The sequence below is a fragment of the Bidens hawaiensis genome, unplaced genomic scaffold (genome assembly GCF_021521415.1).
Source record: "Bidens hawaiensis isolate Kalapana, Puna unplaced genomic scaffold, B.hawaiensis_p1.1 tig00025185_1, whole genome shotgun sequence".
Classification (NCBI taxonomy): domain Eukaryota; kingdom Viridiplantae; phylum Streptophyta; class Magnoliopsida; order Asterales; family Asteraceae; genus Bidens; species Bidens hawaiensis.
The window spans coordinates 242,799-256,799 of NW_027494007.1; the positions used below are offsets into that span (position 1 = coordinate 242,799).

At 32.4% G+C, this 14,001-nt stretch overlaps 2 protein-coding genes across 2 annotated transcripts; one reads left to right on the forward strand and one right to left on the reverse strand.

The window, feature by feature from the left end:
• The first annotated feature begins 220 nt into the window (after positions 1-220).
• LOC143571050 (uncharacterized) lies at positions 221-4,677 on the forward strand. The gene is made up of 7 exons (XM_077056569.1): positions 221-557; positions 1,224-1,424; positions 1,544-1,666; positions 1,770-3,752; positions 3,932-4,069; positions 4,184-4,227; positions 4,334-4,677. Exons 1-7 carry the CDS (start codon positions 480-482, stop codon positions 4,542-4,544), a joined length of 2,778 nt encoding a protein of 925 aa, XP_076912684.1. The 5' UTR covers positions 221-479; the 3' UTR covers positions 4,545-4,677.
• A 6,733-nt stretch (positions 4,678-11,410) lies between these two features.
• Positions 11,411-13,680, reverse strand: LOC143571035 (protein LURP-one-related 4-like). The gene is made up of 4 exons (XM_077056548.1): positions 13,211-13,680; positions 12,853-13,080; positions 12,569-12,764; positions 11,411-11,442 (listed from the first exon to the last, which is right to left on the reverse strand). The coding sequence occupies exons 1-4, from the start codon at positions 13,469-13,471 to the stop codon at positions 11,411-11,413; spliced, it is 717 nt and encodes a 238-aa protein (XP_076912663.1). The 5' UTR covers positions 13,472-13,680.
• Between the last annotated feature and the right edge of the window lie 321 nt (positions 13,681-14,001).

Below are 14,001 nucleotides of genomic sequence, written 5' to 3' on the forward strand. Positions count from 1 at the left end.
TACAAAACACAATACAAATGAATTAAATAAACTATAATTTTATATATGTTATTAAAGCATAAAAATCTAAGAGAAGCTTCCCTTTTATCACCTTTTTTTTTTGCAATGTGCCCCAAATATTTTATTTATTACACACACATTTAATAAAGTTTCTTCTTTTCAACAAACACAAACACTTAAATCATAATATTTAATTAATATTATTATCATTATTATTATTCATTCATTCATTCATTCATTCATTCATTCACACATTCTAACAGTAAAACATGACCTGTTTCTAGATCTGCTATATGTCTGCTTCTAAGCTTTCATAATAATAATAATATTAATATCATTAATATCATCACCTTCACTACTGCATTATAACCACACAACTCACCATTTTCCGGCAGCTTCGCCGGAGCTCCGGCGAGGTTTATAATAACCCACAAAAACCCATCAAATTTGAGTCTTGAAATGTGAATATTTGAGCAAAAATGTTTAAGTCAACGAGATGGAGGAGTGACAAGAACAAGATCAAAGCTTTATTTAAATTCCAGTTTCATGCAACTCAGGTGATTATTATTATTTATTAACATTTTTTTAATTATTTTATGGAAAAGATTTGTTGCATATAATGTGTTTGATGAAATGTCTAAGTGAACAACTTTTAATATTATGTTAAAAATATATAATATATGTGTTCAAGAATTTAATAAAAATGAGATTTTTAATCTTATATTCCAAAATGTAATCAATAGTTTAATAAAAATGAGATTTTTAATCTTATATTCCAAAAATAAAATAAAGAAATTAAAAGGGTGTTCATTAAAAAAAATAGTAATAAATAAATAAATAAAAATAAAAATTGGATTTTTAATCTTATATTCCAAAAATAAAAGTGAAGAAATTATAAAGGGTATTCATTTCTTGGATCTCTTAGAATTTAATAAAAATGGGATTTTTAATCTTATATTCCAAAAACAAAAATAAAGAAATTAAAAGGGTGTTCATATCTTGGATTTTTTAGAATTTAATAAAAATGGGATTTTTAATTAGGAGATCTGGTTTATAAATATTAAAATTTGCACAGCTTTGATGAAACTCTTGGTACTTTTCTTGTGTAAACAATAAAATAAATTAATATTATTTTTATCTATGGGGATAATAAAGATTGATCATTTTGGTGGCTGCAAGATTTTTTAATTTCTTATAGTGGGATTATTGTTTTGTATTTGCAGCTAGCACCAAATGTAGGAGATGCTTTGACTATAGCTGTGATTCCTAGTGATACCGGAAAGCCAACCGCAAGATTAGAGAAAACTAAGGTTAAAGATGGAAGTTGTTACTGGGAAAAACCACATTCCGAAACTGTCAAATTCACCCGGGATCAGAAAACCGGAAAAGTCAATGAGAAAATCTATCGCTTTGTTGTCGCAACGGTACAAATTGTTGCATATTAGTTATATTTAGATTGTGTATATGCTTCCAATTTTACAAATCAAGAAACTTGATTGAAAAATAATAGTTTATATGTTATTAATTTTTGTTCATTTTGTAGGGTTCTTCGGTTTATGGTATTGTTGGTGAAGTTTCTCTTGATTTGTCGTGTTACGCGGAGGCTACAAAGTCTTCTTCTGTTTCTCTACCTCTCAAAAATGCAAAATTTACAAGTTTATTGCATGTTAGTCCCTTGTTATTTTTTCTGTTTATTTACATTTTTAATGGTTAATGGATTCTTTTTGCTTAAGTTTAATGGTTGTAACTTGTAATGTTGTTTATCTTAGGTATCGGTTCAGAGGGTGCAAGATCAAAATGCGAACATAGTTGTAGAAACTTACAAAGAGGTTGTTGTAAGCGAGAATGTGAATGACGATAATAAGAATTTGAAGTCACAAATTAGTAATGGTGATATTAAAAGAGATCACGGGACGTCTATTGGATCAGATATCACACTTTCAAGTTCTGATAGCAGCTCGGGAGTTGATACTCTACAAGAATCCGAATCTAAGAATGCTAAATTGGCTAATGAAACGTCAACAACAACGATTAATGAAGAAGAACGTCGAAGATCATCATCACAATGGGATTGGTTGGATGGTTCGGTTCATGATTTAAGTACAGATGATTCGTCTATGATCAGTCCAAGTGAGACCCTTGTGAAAGAAGTGTCGGAAGACGGTCATCCGGACGATGTCATCAAAAAACTCAAGGGCGAACTCGTAATTTTATCCAGGCAAGCTGAGGTGTCGGAAATGGAATTACAAACGCTTCGTAAGCAAATCGCGAAGGAGAGTAAAAGGGGTCTGGATCTTTCGAAAGAAGTAGCTGCACTGAAGGAAGAGAGAAGTGAGTTGAAGGAGGAGTGTGAGAAGATGAAAGTCAAAGTCAAAGTCAATGGTAGTTTGTTGACCGAGAGAGGAGATCCGTGGGCTATTGTAGATGAGTTGAAACAAGAACTGAATCATGAAAAGGAGCTCAATTCAAATCTAAGAGTACAACTTCAAAAAACACAAGAATCAAATGCAGAGTTGATTCTTGCTGTTAGAGACTTGGATGAGATGCTCGAGTCAAAGTCAAAGTCAAAACATTGTATTGCTTCAACAATGCAAGAAGTCAAATCTAAACCCGAGACAGATGATGATGAAGATCAAAAGGCTTTAGAAGAGATTGTTAGAGAACATAGTGGCATGAAAGATGCATATCTACAAGAGCAAAAGATAATCGATCTTTATAACAAAATAGAATTATACAAACGCGATAAAGACGAGCTAGAAATGCAAATGGAGCAGATTGCTCTCGACTACGAGATTCTAAAACAGGAAAACCATGACATGTCTTACAAGCTGGAACAAAGTCAAATTCAAGAACAGTTAAAGATGCAATACGAATGTTCGTCATCTTACGCTAACGTAAACGAACTCGAATCCCGTATCGAAAACTTAAACAACGAGCTTAAGTTAAAATCCGAAGAATTATCCGAATCGGTTCTTGTAATTAAAGAACTCGAAACGCATATCAAGAATCTGGAAGAAGATTTGGATAATCAAGCTCACGGGTTTGAGGCGGATATGGAAGATTTGATTCGTGTAAAAGTCGAGCAGGAGCAAAGAGCTATTCATGCAGAGGAGACTTTACGAAAAGTCAAACTACAACACGCTAGTACGGCTGGCAAACTTCAAGACGAGTTTAGAAAACTGTCGTCGGAAATGGCGTTGGCGTTTCAAGAAAGTGAGAATGCAGCCATGAAAGCCATTGATGAAGCCAAGCAACTTACGGTAGAAAAAAGGAATCTTGAAGAGACGGTCAAGAAAGTCAAACAACAGTTTGACTTTCTCGTTGACCAATTTGAAGACAAATTGGTTAATATTTTTAACAAAATAAGTCTAAAGTCGAAACATTTAGAGGAGATGGAAAAACAGGTTAAAAACTTATCTCATGATTTAAAACATCAAAAAACTTGTTATAATATCAAGATTCAGAATCTTGATGAAGAAAGATTCAATCTTGAAAGTGAGATTTGTGTGGTGAAGATGGAATTGGAGAATTCAAAGAAGGATTTGAGAAATGTTTTAAATGATAAGGATAATGAAGTTGAAAGACTAAAATCCAGATGTAATGACATGAAACAGTTCTTTAAAGAAAATGAATTCGAGAAAGAAAATCTGAAAAAACAGGTATCTCCATTAATAGACTATATCGAAAAGAAAGATGAAGCAATTTGCAGCATAGAGGCCAACATTATGAAAGACAGGGTCAAACTACTTGAGGTATGATTCTGGTAAATTAGATTATGAATAGTATTACTACAGTTTTAATCTAAATCTTTCAATAATACGATTTTTGAGGTAGTTTACGTTAAAAATTAGACTTTTGATTACTTTCAGCCCGTTTGCGTTAAAGATTAGACTATTGTTTGTGCTAAATTTTGTAACTTTTTTATAATCAGGATCAAATAAAGCTCAAGGAAACCGCATTAGAATGCTCTGAAGCTTCATTTCTAGAGAAAGAAAAAGATCTTAAAAGTAAAATCGAAGAGTTAGAAAGACGATTGGAGGTTCTTGATCACAACATCAAAGATACACAGGTAACCTCACTTTATGTTAAAAAAAAAGTTGACTTTTTTTTTCAACTTCAAATGTCCTGCAAGGCTGCAACTTTATTTATATGACACATATGTTTACTAATCTTCAAATCATAGGTATCTACACCTCAAAATTCAAACTCAAACCCTTCAACCATAAGGTACATACATTACACATATTGACTAAAGTTTTTAACATTTTTATTTCTTGTAACATTTGAATGTTAAATTGTGAAAACACACTGATGTCTTGTCATATAGCTATAGTGATGATGAGATTACGAAGACCGGAGATCAAGAAATCTTTGAGGCATCAGCAAATGAAATGGAATTATTAAATAAAAACAAATGTATGGAAATTGAATTGAAGGAAATGCAAGAAAGATATTCAGAAATAAGTCTAAAGTTTGCAGAAGTAGAAGGTGAAAGGCAAAAACTTGTAATGACTCTAAGAAACCTCAAGAACACAAAGAAATAATAATATTAGTGGTGCAAAAAAATATGTAAATTGGTATAAGTGGTTTTATTTTATTTTGTTTTATGATATACTGTGCTTGTATTCTGTAGATTAGCTTGCTAAGTCTTCCAATAATTAGTCCATGATTTTGTTATATTTTCATCATCATATCTTGTAGTGAAGTTTGCATATAAGTTTGTAAAGTTATGATTGGTAGGGTCTTAACTCTTAAGTTGTAAAGGTGGTGGGTGACATGTGTTGTACTTTATGCTTGAAAAGTGGTATCTTGACTGAGTACAAGGTGATAAGGCATGGAGCTAAAAAGCCTGTGAAAGTTGCTACAATACATTGCCTGTTTGATAAGGCTTTCAGGCTTGCTGTTGTCTCTCTTTTTTTGATCTGTCATTATCCCTCTTGAAGGGCAGTTTAGTAATGTATATATATATGTATATATTATATTTATAGACCTAATTGTTTATGAATGTTGAAAATGTTTACAGAACCAACACATAATTACAGAACTTGTTCAGATTATATTGTTGAAAATGGTTAATTAAAAACACCAGATTTTTAGACCCAATTAAAAACACCAATAAGGGTATGAGCCTAACAATTAGTAAATTGGGTTGAAAATGTCTAATGTTTACAGAACTTGTTCAGATTTTTAGACCCTTATTGGTGTTTTTAATTAACCATTTTCAACCCAATTTACTAATTGTTAGGATTAAGTGGCGCATCGGAACCAACACATAATTACACAAACGAATACCACGCAAACGAGTAGAAAATAAAAACAAAAGGAAGACGACAATTTAACGTGGTTCGGTCAAGACGACCTACATTCTCCGGTACAAGATTACAATTACAATATGAGAGCATAAATAGAACAAGACTAGGGTTAATAACTTAGAGACCAAGGAAAATTAAATGGGCCATCCATCCATAGTCTCTAATGTCAACCAAAAAGCCCAAAGGCCTTCATAACCCAACAATTTCCACTTGAAGGCCTTGCGATAAATTCTAGCCCGTCATCCAAGCAATAAACAACTCGAACATCCAGTAACTCTAGTTATCTTCAAAACAAGTCTTCCAAGCCTTCGGTTCTCAGGAACAAGCTAAGACTTCAGTAACCCAAATCCTCTAGTTGGAACCACCTTTCCACTTTCCTAGAAAGACCCGTTGAAGCTCCAGCGAGCTCCAACCCGTCCTCAATCTCAAACGACTCCCACTGACTCGCACCGCCGGCTCCAGTTCTAGGGAATGAACACTCTCCTTAATTAGCAAACTATTCCCGGGGGAGATTTCAACATTCATAATTCCGGTTTTCAAAACCTAACAACGTTTTGAAGACCGGAATTCTGCACTATTACCAAACCCCTGACCTAGTTTAGACCTCCGAACACACGCAGTTAACATCCTTATGGCTCTAGGCTTCACGTTTGCAAAATGAACTCTCTTAGCTCTACCTGATTCAACGAGTCGGACTTTGTCAATAGCCTTTACCGAGGTGGTCACACCCTTAGACGTGTTAGAGAATATTGTAGAAGAATATATTATTAGAGTTTTAGTATTATAGCGTTATTATAATTAGGAGATTGTATTTGATTATGTTTCCTTGTATTTATCTACTTGTAACCCTATATATAGTTGATCAATAATACATTACACATTACGGGGTTTTCATTATTTTACGGAGCCGATACTGTGTATAACAATCCTTGTTTCAAGCCCCGAGGAATAACCAGATTCCCATCGATCACCTTTCATTTTCCACCACCAAACTTAACATCTAGTCTCTGCTCATCCAATTACCCGACTGAAATCAACTTTTTCTTTAATATTGGAATCACCTTGACATTCTGTAAGTTCCATGTAGTTCCCATAGATGTTTTTAGATCGATGTCTCCTATACCCCCGTTACTTCAAGGATTTCACCATAATCTGTGGTTTCCTTTATGATGTTGAACCCGGCACTCTTCGTCACAGCTAACATGATATATCCCTTGGCTTTCTTGTCCTTTGAATCCCAAGTAGTTTCCTCCGCTTAGGAAGACGATAATTTAACGCGGTTCGGTCAAGGCAACCTAAATCTACGGGCTGCAACTAGATATTTTATTAAGCTCGGTACAAGATAACAATTACAATATGCGGGTATAAATAGAAATAAAACAAGATTAATAAACTTAGGGACCAAGAAATGGGCCGTCCATCCATAGTCTCTAATGTCAACCCAAAAGCTCAAAAGGTATTCATAACCCGGCAGGGGCCGACACTAATAACGGTTAAAAAAAATTGTACAAATATTATATACAACTTCATTTAAACGTGTGTGCCCTTATCTAGGTCGTGCCCTAGACGAGAGTCTAGCCCTGTGTGAGATCTAAGACGACCCGGGTAGTTAACAAGTTAAAACTAACAATAAGTAGCTATTGATTAGAAAGTTATTGATTGAAGGTTAGTACTAATGGTTAGCACTGATGTTTAAGTGGAGTTATTATTGACGGGTGTTACTATTAATAGGAAATAAAGGCGTCTGTAGCAAGTGGTTACTACGGCTGGTAGTTGTAACTAGCGACCCTTTTCTTTTCTATTAGAAACGGTTAAGAGGTTGTTACATAGGTGCATATAAGCAGTGAGGTGACAATTGTTTTTTATTTTTATTTTTGTAAATGGTGAATTTTTTTTATTTAGGCCATCACGCACTTTCAATTACAATTAGTTGATAACAATATAACATCATCACATCTCAAATAGTTTGTTCATCATTATCGTCTCTAACTTGGATTTTATGAAAAAGTAAAAGCGAAAACTGTTGGTTATTTTAGTGTTATTGGATTAACTTGTCGATCGAGAAAATAACGTTAGAAATTAAACGAGTTAGGTGACGCGGGAGTGCGGGCTCGATTTAATTATAAAATGTTATTTGGGCTTTGTATTTATATTTGGGCTTAAGTATAATGTAAAGTGGGCTTCTAATTATTGATATGGGTTTTTTAGTTTAAACAAACTGATGTTATAATCCCAGAGGATTGATCGATCTATGGGACATAAGAGAACAACGGTTACTGGGTTTTCTCTGGATCTTCATCAAGAACAATAAAAATTCAATTCCATGTTACAAAATTCTCTGTCTTATCCGATAAATCATTGTGTGTAACCCACAAATAGGTTTATCTGATAGTGATTACACGATTCAGAGAATAATCCAAGTTGCAATTTCTTCCTCTACATCACATACAAGATTACCAGGTTTGTTTATTTGTTTAATTGATTGATTTTGAGTTATAGCCAACACAATATATACAACAAAGATAAAGCTATTTGTGGGTTACATTTGGTTATTTATGAACAATTCTGGGTTCTTTGATATAGTAACTTATTACGTATGATCTAGAGTGAAAATTTTCAAGATTTCAATTAAACAAATTGATTTCTGGTTCTTGGAAAACTTGGTACACAAGTTTGGTTAATTTCCATGGTTCTAGATATAAAACTGGTATGCTGTATTTAAATATTCTCAATTGGATCTAGAATGGTGGATGGGCTAATACTTAATCAACCACATATATTCATCAAATTGTGGTGGGTAAATTTATGTATTAGTCAGGGAACAAACAAGAGCGATGATTTGAAAAATAATTTGACAGATGCATGTATCGATATTGGAAAATCGATTATATAGGTAAATTTATAAATGAATAGGATTTTTATGGTGCATTTATTGGTATTAAACTAAAGACAATTCGTGATTTCAAGAATTCCATCGAAGATTCCATATGATTTAAAAGATACAAAGAAGTATCTAAATTTGATGACAAATATATCAAAACATAAAATTTCTTCACAAAATTTTATTTTAAACACATTTTGAATAGATTTAAATCTTTAATGTGTGACGGTTAGGATACTGTGAAATAGATATCCAATAAACAGAAATCGTGACTCCTCTTGTTCATATGATTGAGTTTGTGATTAGTATATCATGAGTACCAGTTAGGTGCTAACATGTTTTGCAAATCATATTATTTGAATATTTTGACTACTTGGAAAAGGGCAACCATGAAAGTTCTTATTTTATTGCCTACTTAAAAAAATGTCCTTAATCTTTTAAATTTAGCAATCAGTTTATATCAGGTTGTTTCATGTAACCGGTTAGAAATAGCATGCTATACATTAAATTTATTTAGGTAGAGAATTATGTTTATATGTTTTTGAGAACATCTAATACCATGATTTTATTTTATGGCATGCATATGAAATATATGGGAAATAAATGCAAGGGTCACAATGTGGCAATCAACATCACAACAAGAAAGTTGAACTAGCTTGTTGGAGATGTGGCAAACCGGGACAAATAAAGCAAGATTGCCAGTGAAGGCTATGGTTGGAAACAAGCCTAATGTGGCGGGATTAAGTGGGTCGAAAGACCTGGATGCTTCTCAAGGTACGTTTACTAATTCTATTTTAAATATGACAAAACCTATGAGTTTTGTAGTTTATTCAGTTTGCAACTATGGACATTTTGATAAAGAACTATTAATGAAGATGTTTGTTTAGATGGTACACACATGGGATTGATGGGCCATGACCCGGGTAATAATCAACTAATTAGAGGTATACAAGTTGGGGGAACCCGTTGGGTGTGAAATAAATAAAACTCGATCTTCGGGTTTGTTATTGGACTCGAAAAGTCTAATGGTTTGAAAATAATTTGGTGAAGAATTGTTTTTGGTTTATTTCTTATTCCTATTATATACAGGATGACATGCTTGCATGGTGGGTAGACTGGGGTGATACGAGTCATATTTGCAAGGATCTGAAATGGTTTGAAGAAATTGAACTGGTTAAAGACTTGTATTTACTTGTGGAAGACATATGTGTTGGATCATGTGTTGTATGTTTTAGGGATTAAACAAACCTCATGTCTAGGTTGTTTTAAAATAATTTATGGTTTTAAACTGGTTATTGAATCTATTAAATTTATTTCATCTTAACATGGAACCTTTGTTGGATTTGGATATCTGTGTAATGGAGTATTTAAACTAAATATTAATGTCCCATTTGCTATTCAATTTGTTTGTATGCCATAATCATTTAATAGCAGTGTAGACTATGTGTATATATTGTGACATGCCAGGCTAGGGCATGTGAATTATTTTAGAATGAAAGAAAAAATACATTCTTAAAAGAAATTGTCAATTCCTTGATGTCTTAATCGGGTTTGAGTGATCAATAAGACATAAATTATTATAGTTTTGATATAAAGGATTTGGGGGAGGTTGATGTTATCCTAGGTATACTAATAAAAGGGAGTAACAATGGTAGAACCATGACACGGATTCATTACATTGAGAAAGTATTGAAGAAATTCAATCAGTATGATTATTCTTCGGTTAGAACTCCTATAGATCCTAATATCAAGTTTTATCTAAACAAGGTGATTCTAGTTCATAACTAGAGTATCCAGAGTTAATTGGATATTTGATGTATGTTATGATAAGCACAAGGACTCACACAGTTATGTGGATAATTTGAGCAGATATAATATTAATCCTAGTATTCAACGCTGGCAAGCAGTAATCAAACTGCTTAACTATGGATGTGTATTCTTTCTTGGAGAAGGTTTCATTTCTTAGGCAATTAAGAAATGAATTTGCATCACTTGACAATGGAATACAAGATTATAGCATTTTTAAAACTGATAAAAGTGGTTTAATGGCTAAGAAATTGTTATTATGAAATTTCATTGTTGTCAAACTGATATCACCAAAATCTATCAAATGGGATAGTGCTGATTATGGGTTATAGTCAGATGTATAATGAAAAGTCTTGACGGTTATATGTTATACTATGCAAGGTGTGATATCAGTTCAGTTTATAATATTTGAGTATAATTTGACTGATGATCTAACTAAAAGGTTAGGATGAGATCTCGTGAACATATCAGTCATGGGGATGGGTTCAAAGTCCATACTTTAATATCCTATGTCAAGAAACCCAATTCCCATTTAATACAACGTTAGATGCTGAATTCAATGCAGAAAGCTTGTCATAGAGATATTGGAACACAATATCATAAACATCCTAAGGTTTGTGTTCGGACCGTAAGATAAAGAAGGTTGAAGTATAGCTTCTTAATAGTTCATTGATAAATTGCAGTGCGGATGCGAGAATAATGAACTACCTATAAGAATATGAAGTTTAGCCGCTTCAAGAAGCTTTGGACTTGAGCTTTGATATATTCTTTGAAGGATTAGGACACGGGCTAGTAAAATACTGTGTCGAGTGGAATTTGGATTTATAAACATATGTGTATTTTACCTTCAAGTATTCAAATGAATAGCAAGGGTTCAATCCATAGGACACCCCGATATTCGAGTATTTGGATCGTGTGATTTACTAAGATGAAAATTCAATCCGTAGGACATTTTCATTTATGCATATGTTTGTGTTTCCGTGAGGATGGTTAAGTTAATCATGGATATCACTAAAATAGGGGAGGATTGTTGGTTATTTTAGTGTTATTGGATTAACTTGTCAATCGAGAAAATAACGTTAGAGATTAAACGAGTTATATGACGCGGGAGTGCAGGCTCGATTTAATTATAAAATGTTATTTGGGCTTTGTATTTATATTTGGGCTTAAGTATAATGTAAAGTGGGCTTCTAATTATTGATTTGGGTTTTTTAGTTTAAACAAACTGATATTATAATCCCAGAGGATTGATCGATCTATGGGACAGAAGAGAACAACGGTTACTGGGTTTTCTCTGGATCTTCATCAAGAAAAATAAAAATTCAATTCCATGTTACAGAATTCTCTGTCTTATCCGATAAATCATTGTGTGTAACCCACAAATAGGTTTATGTGATAGTGATTACATGATTCAGAGAATAATCCAAGTTGCAATTTCTTCCTCTACATCACATACAAAATTACCAGGTTTGTTTATTTGTTTAATTGATTGATTTTGGGTTATAGCCAACACAATATATACAACAAAAACAACGAATAAAAATGTTAATATATATATTTGTCTTGTGATTGAAGCAGACATGAATAGTTATTTTAAGATTTACAGAGCAAATATAGAAAACATTCAAACATCATACTCATTATTCAAATATAAGAAGGGTGCACCCACTCGTGGATATATACATTTTTGTCTGTTAACGTACTTCTGGATATAAATATAAAATTCATTAATTTCATAATTTGTTCTTAGGTGATTGACAGTATCATATAAAAGATATAGGTAGTAGTTAAATTTACTGTATGTGGATGGGTTTGCCTTCATTTATATTAGAAGTATGATGTACATTTTGCAAATTATAATATCAAATATCTTAATAAAAGTTTAAGTTTATCTAATTGTTGTTTCCATTTACTTTCATTATGTTCTTATCATATATATGCACATTGTACATTTATATAGATTAAAGTTTACTTGTTTTTTTTTGTCACGCCTACAATATCGACGACGTCAAGACGTAGTAGTTCTCGTTGTCACTGACTTACCACCACGACCGTAGCTCAGAGCCTCAGATTGCTTTCATATATGGCATCTACAGTCCTAACACTGAGTTTTCTTATTATTTACGTTTTTTTTTTTGTTATTTAACACATATTTGTGATTATTCGTCTCTCCTACGCTAATGTTTTCATTGTTTTCCCACTTTGACTCCATGGAATCAACTAAAATATATGATCGAGGGTCATATTGTAGGCGGATTTATCCTCTTTGGGTTTCTCATGCACACTTTTATACTTTACTTTCAGTCGATAAATAATATACAATACCTTATCTAGATTGAATTGTTACAAATATGACATATGCTAAAAACAAAATGATATTTCTCCGATTTTACACATAGGTTACAAAAGATATAGCCATAAAATGAAAGTAAGATAATCGGGACTAGCCGAAAAACATGACTTGATCACAACAGGCTCCCGGTATGATAACAAACAACTCTTGTATATATACTAGATAGCCGTATGTTAAAGAATCGACAGTAAAAAAAGACATACATATGTATAAAACCTTTCTTCAAAGGATTTGTATCGTGTCTGGAAACTAAAAAAGACAATGAAATGATGAATATCCACATTTTGCCACAAATTAATCCTTGTATTGCTACTAGAGTCATTACTAGTATACAATCCATGTGTGGCTCCACTGTCACGTGCAATACGTCTTCACCCAACACGACCCCTAAAGATGATCGTTTTCTTTGTACCTATATAACGAAAAGATACGAACTATTACTCATAATATAGAAAAAAAAAACGATGACAACATAAAATAATAACTAACAGAAGGCTTACCACGCCCGCAACCCTTCCTTCACCATCGATTATTTTGAACTCTAAGCTATGAATCGATCCTTCCATTTTATAACTCAAGCTACTTATACATTGTCCTTCGTGGGTTCCAACTAAAACACCATAAGCCAAACTATTCTTGAAGAAACCGAAACTTTTTCTAACTCTAAACCATGGTCTACTGGAATCTTTGTTGTTATAACAATCCCAAAGCCCACATGTTAATAGTTTCTATTAAATAGTTTGCAAAACAAAATAATTCAGTATAGACATCGCTTTAAAACGTATTAAAGTGAGAATATTTGTTGTAACGACAATATTTGTCGTTATAACAAAATAATGTCATAAAACATGAACTTACCTTTCGAAGTATTGTGCAAACAATGTTTCCACGAAGATCCATCAAATGAGCTTCACTTATACACTTGCTATCGTAATTATCTATACGAAAAACGATTCCACCGTTGGAATCATAGACCGTATACCCATTCGAGTTTAACACAAGTGATTTCATCCAAATAGTATATGTTTCTCTTTCAGTTGAACATGAAGAAGATGAAGAAGGTTTTTGAGGGTATATTTTAGTCATTTTGGAAGAGAATTTGATATGTGATTTATGCATCAAGTGGCATCCATTTATATAACTTCCAAACAGGGTGTGATAGTCCTAACATTTTATAATAACATAAAAGTGATAATATTAAATTAACCCTTTTTGGTTTGAAGTGAATAAATTAATGGTTTTTGTAAACATGCTTAGAAGTTTTAAAAATGAGTCTGACTTAAGAGTTATACTATGCTTCTAATGTCTTCTGGTATGGTTTATGAGGCATTAATCATGAATTTGAATTTGTCCTCTTTTTATTATAGGTTTAGACTAAACATACCCCTTATATACTTGTTATTATAAACCCCCCCCCCCTCAAAAAAAAAAAAAACTTTAAATTTCTTTAACAAATTTATTTGACGTACATATTACTACACTCTAATATTTTTTGTAAAGCTTATCATAATAGTAATATTTATTATTTTTTTAAAGCTTTTTTGTTTATTTTTTCTCTTTTTGTGTTTATTATTCTTTATCGTAATAATAATATTTATTATCATTATAAAATATATTTAAAGAAATAATGATATAATCTCTAATAAAAC

What these genes read in the sequence shown, in the direction of transcription:
- LOC143571050 (XM_077056569.1), top strand. Translation starts at nt 480, where the DNA reads ATGTTTAAGTCAACGAGATGGAGGAGTGACAAGAACAAGATCAAAGCT. An exon ending in ATCGCTTTGTTGTCGCAACG is followed by an intron (nt 1,425 to 1,543) that starts GTACAAATTGTT and finishes TTCATTTTGTAG; the next exon opens with GGTTCTTCGGTTTATGGTAT. An exon ending in AATTTACAAGTTTATTGCAT is followed by an intron (nt 1,667 to 1,769) that starts GTTAGTCCCTTG and finishes TGTTTATCTTAG; the next exon opens with GTATCGGTTCAGAGGGTGCA.
- LOC143571035 (XM_077056548.1), bottom strand. Translation starts at nt 13,471, where the DNA reads ATGCATAAATCACATATCAAATTCTCTTCCAAAATGACTAAAATATAC. An exon ending in TTTGCACAATACTTCGAAAG is followed by an intron (nt 13,081 to 13,210) that starts GTAAGTTCATGT and finishes ACTATTTAATAG; the next exon opens with AAACTATTAACATGTGGGCT. An exon ending in AAGGAAGGGTTGCGGGCGTG is followed by an intron (nt 12,765 to 12,852) that starts GTAAGCCTTCTG and finishes TTCGTTATATAG; the next exon opens with GTACAAAGAAAACGATCATC.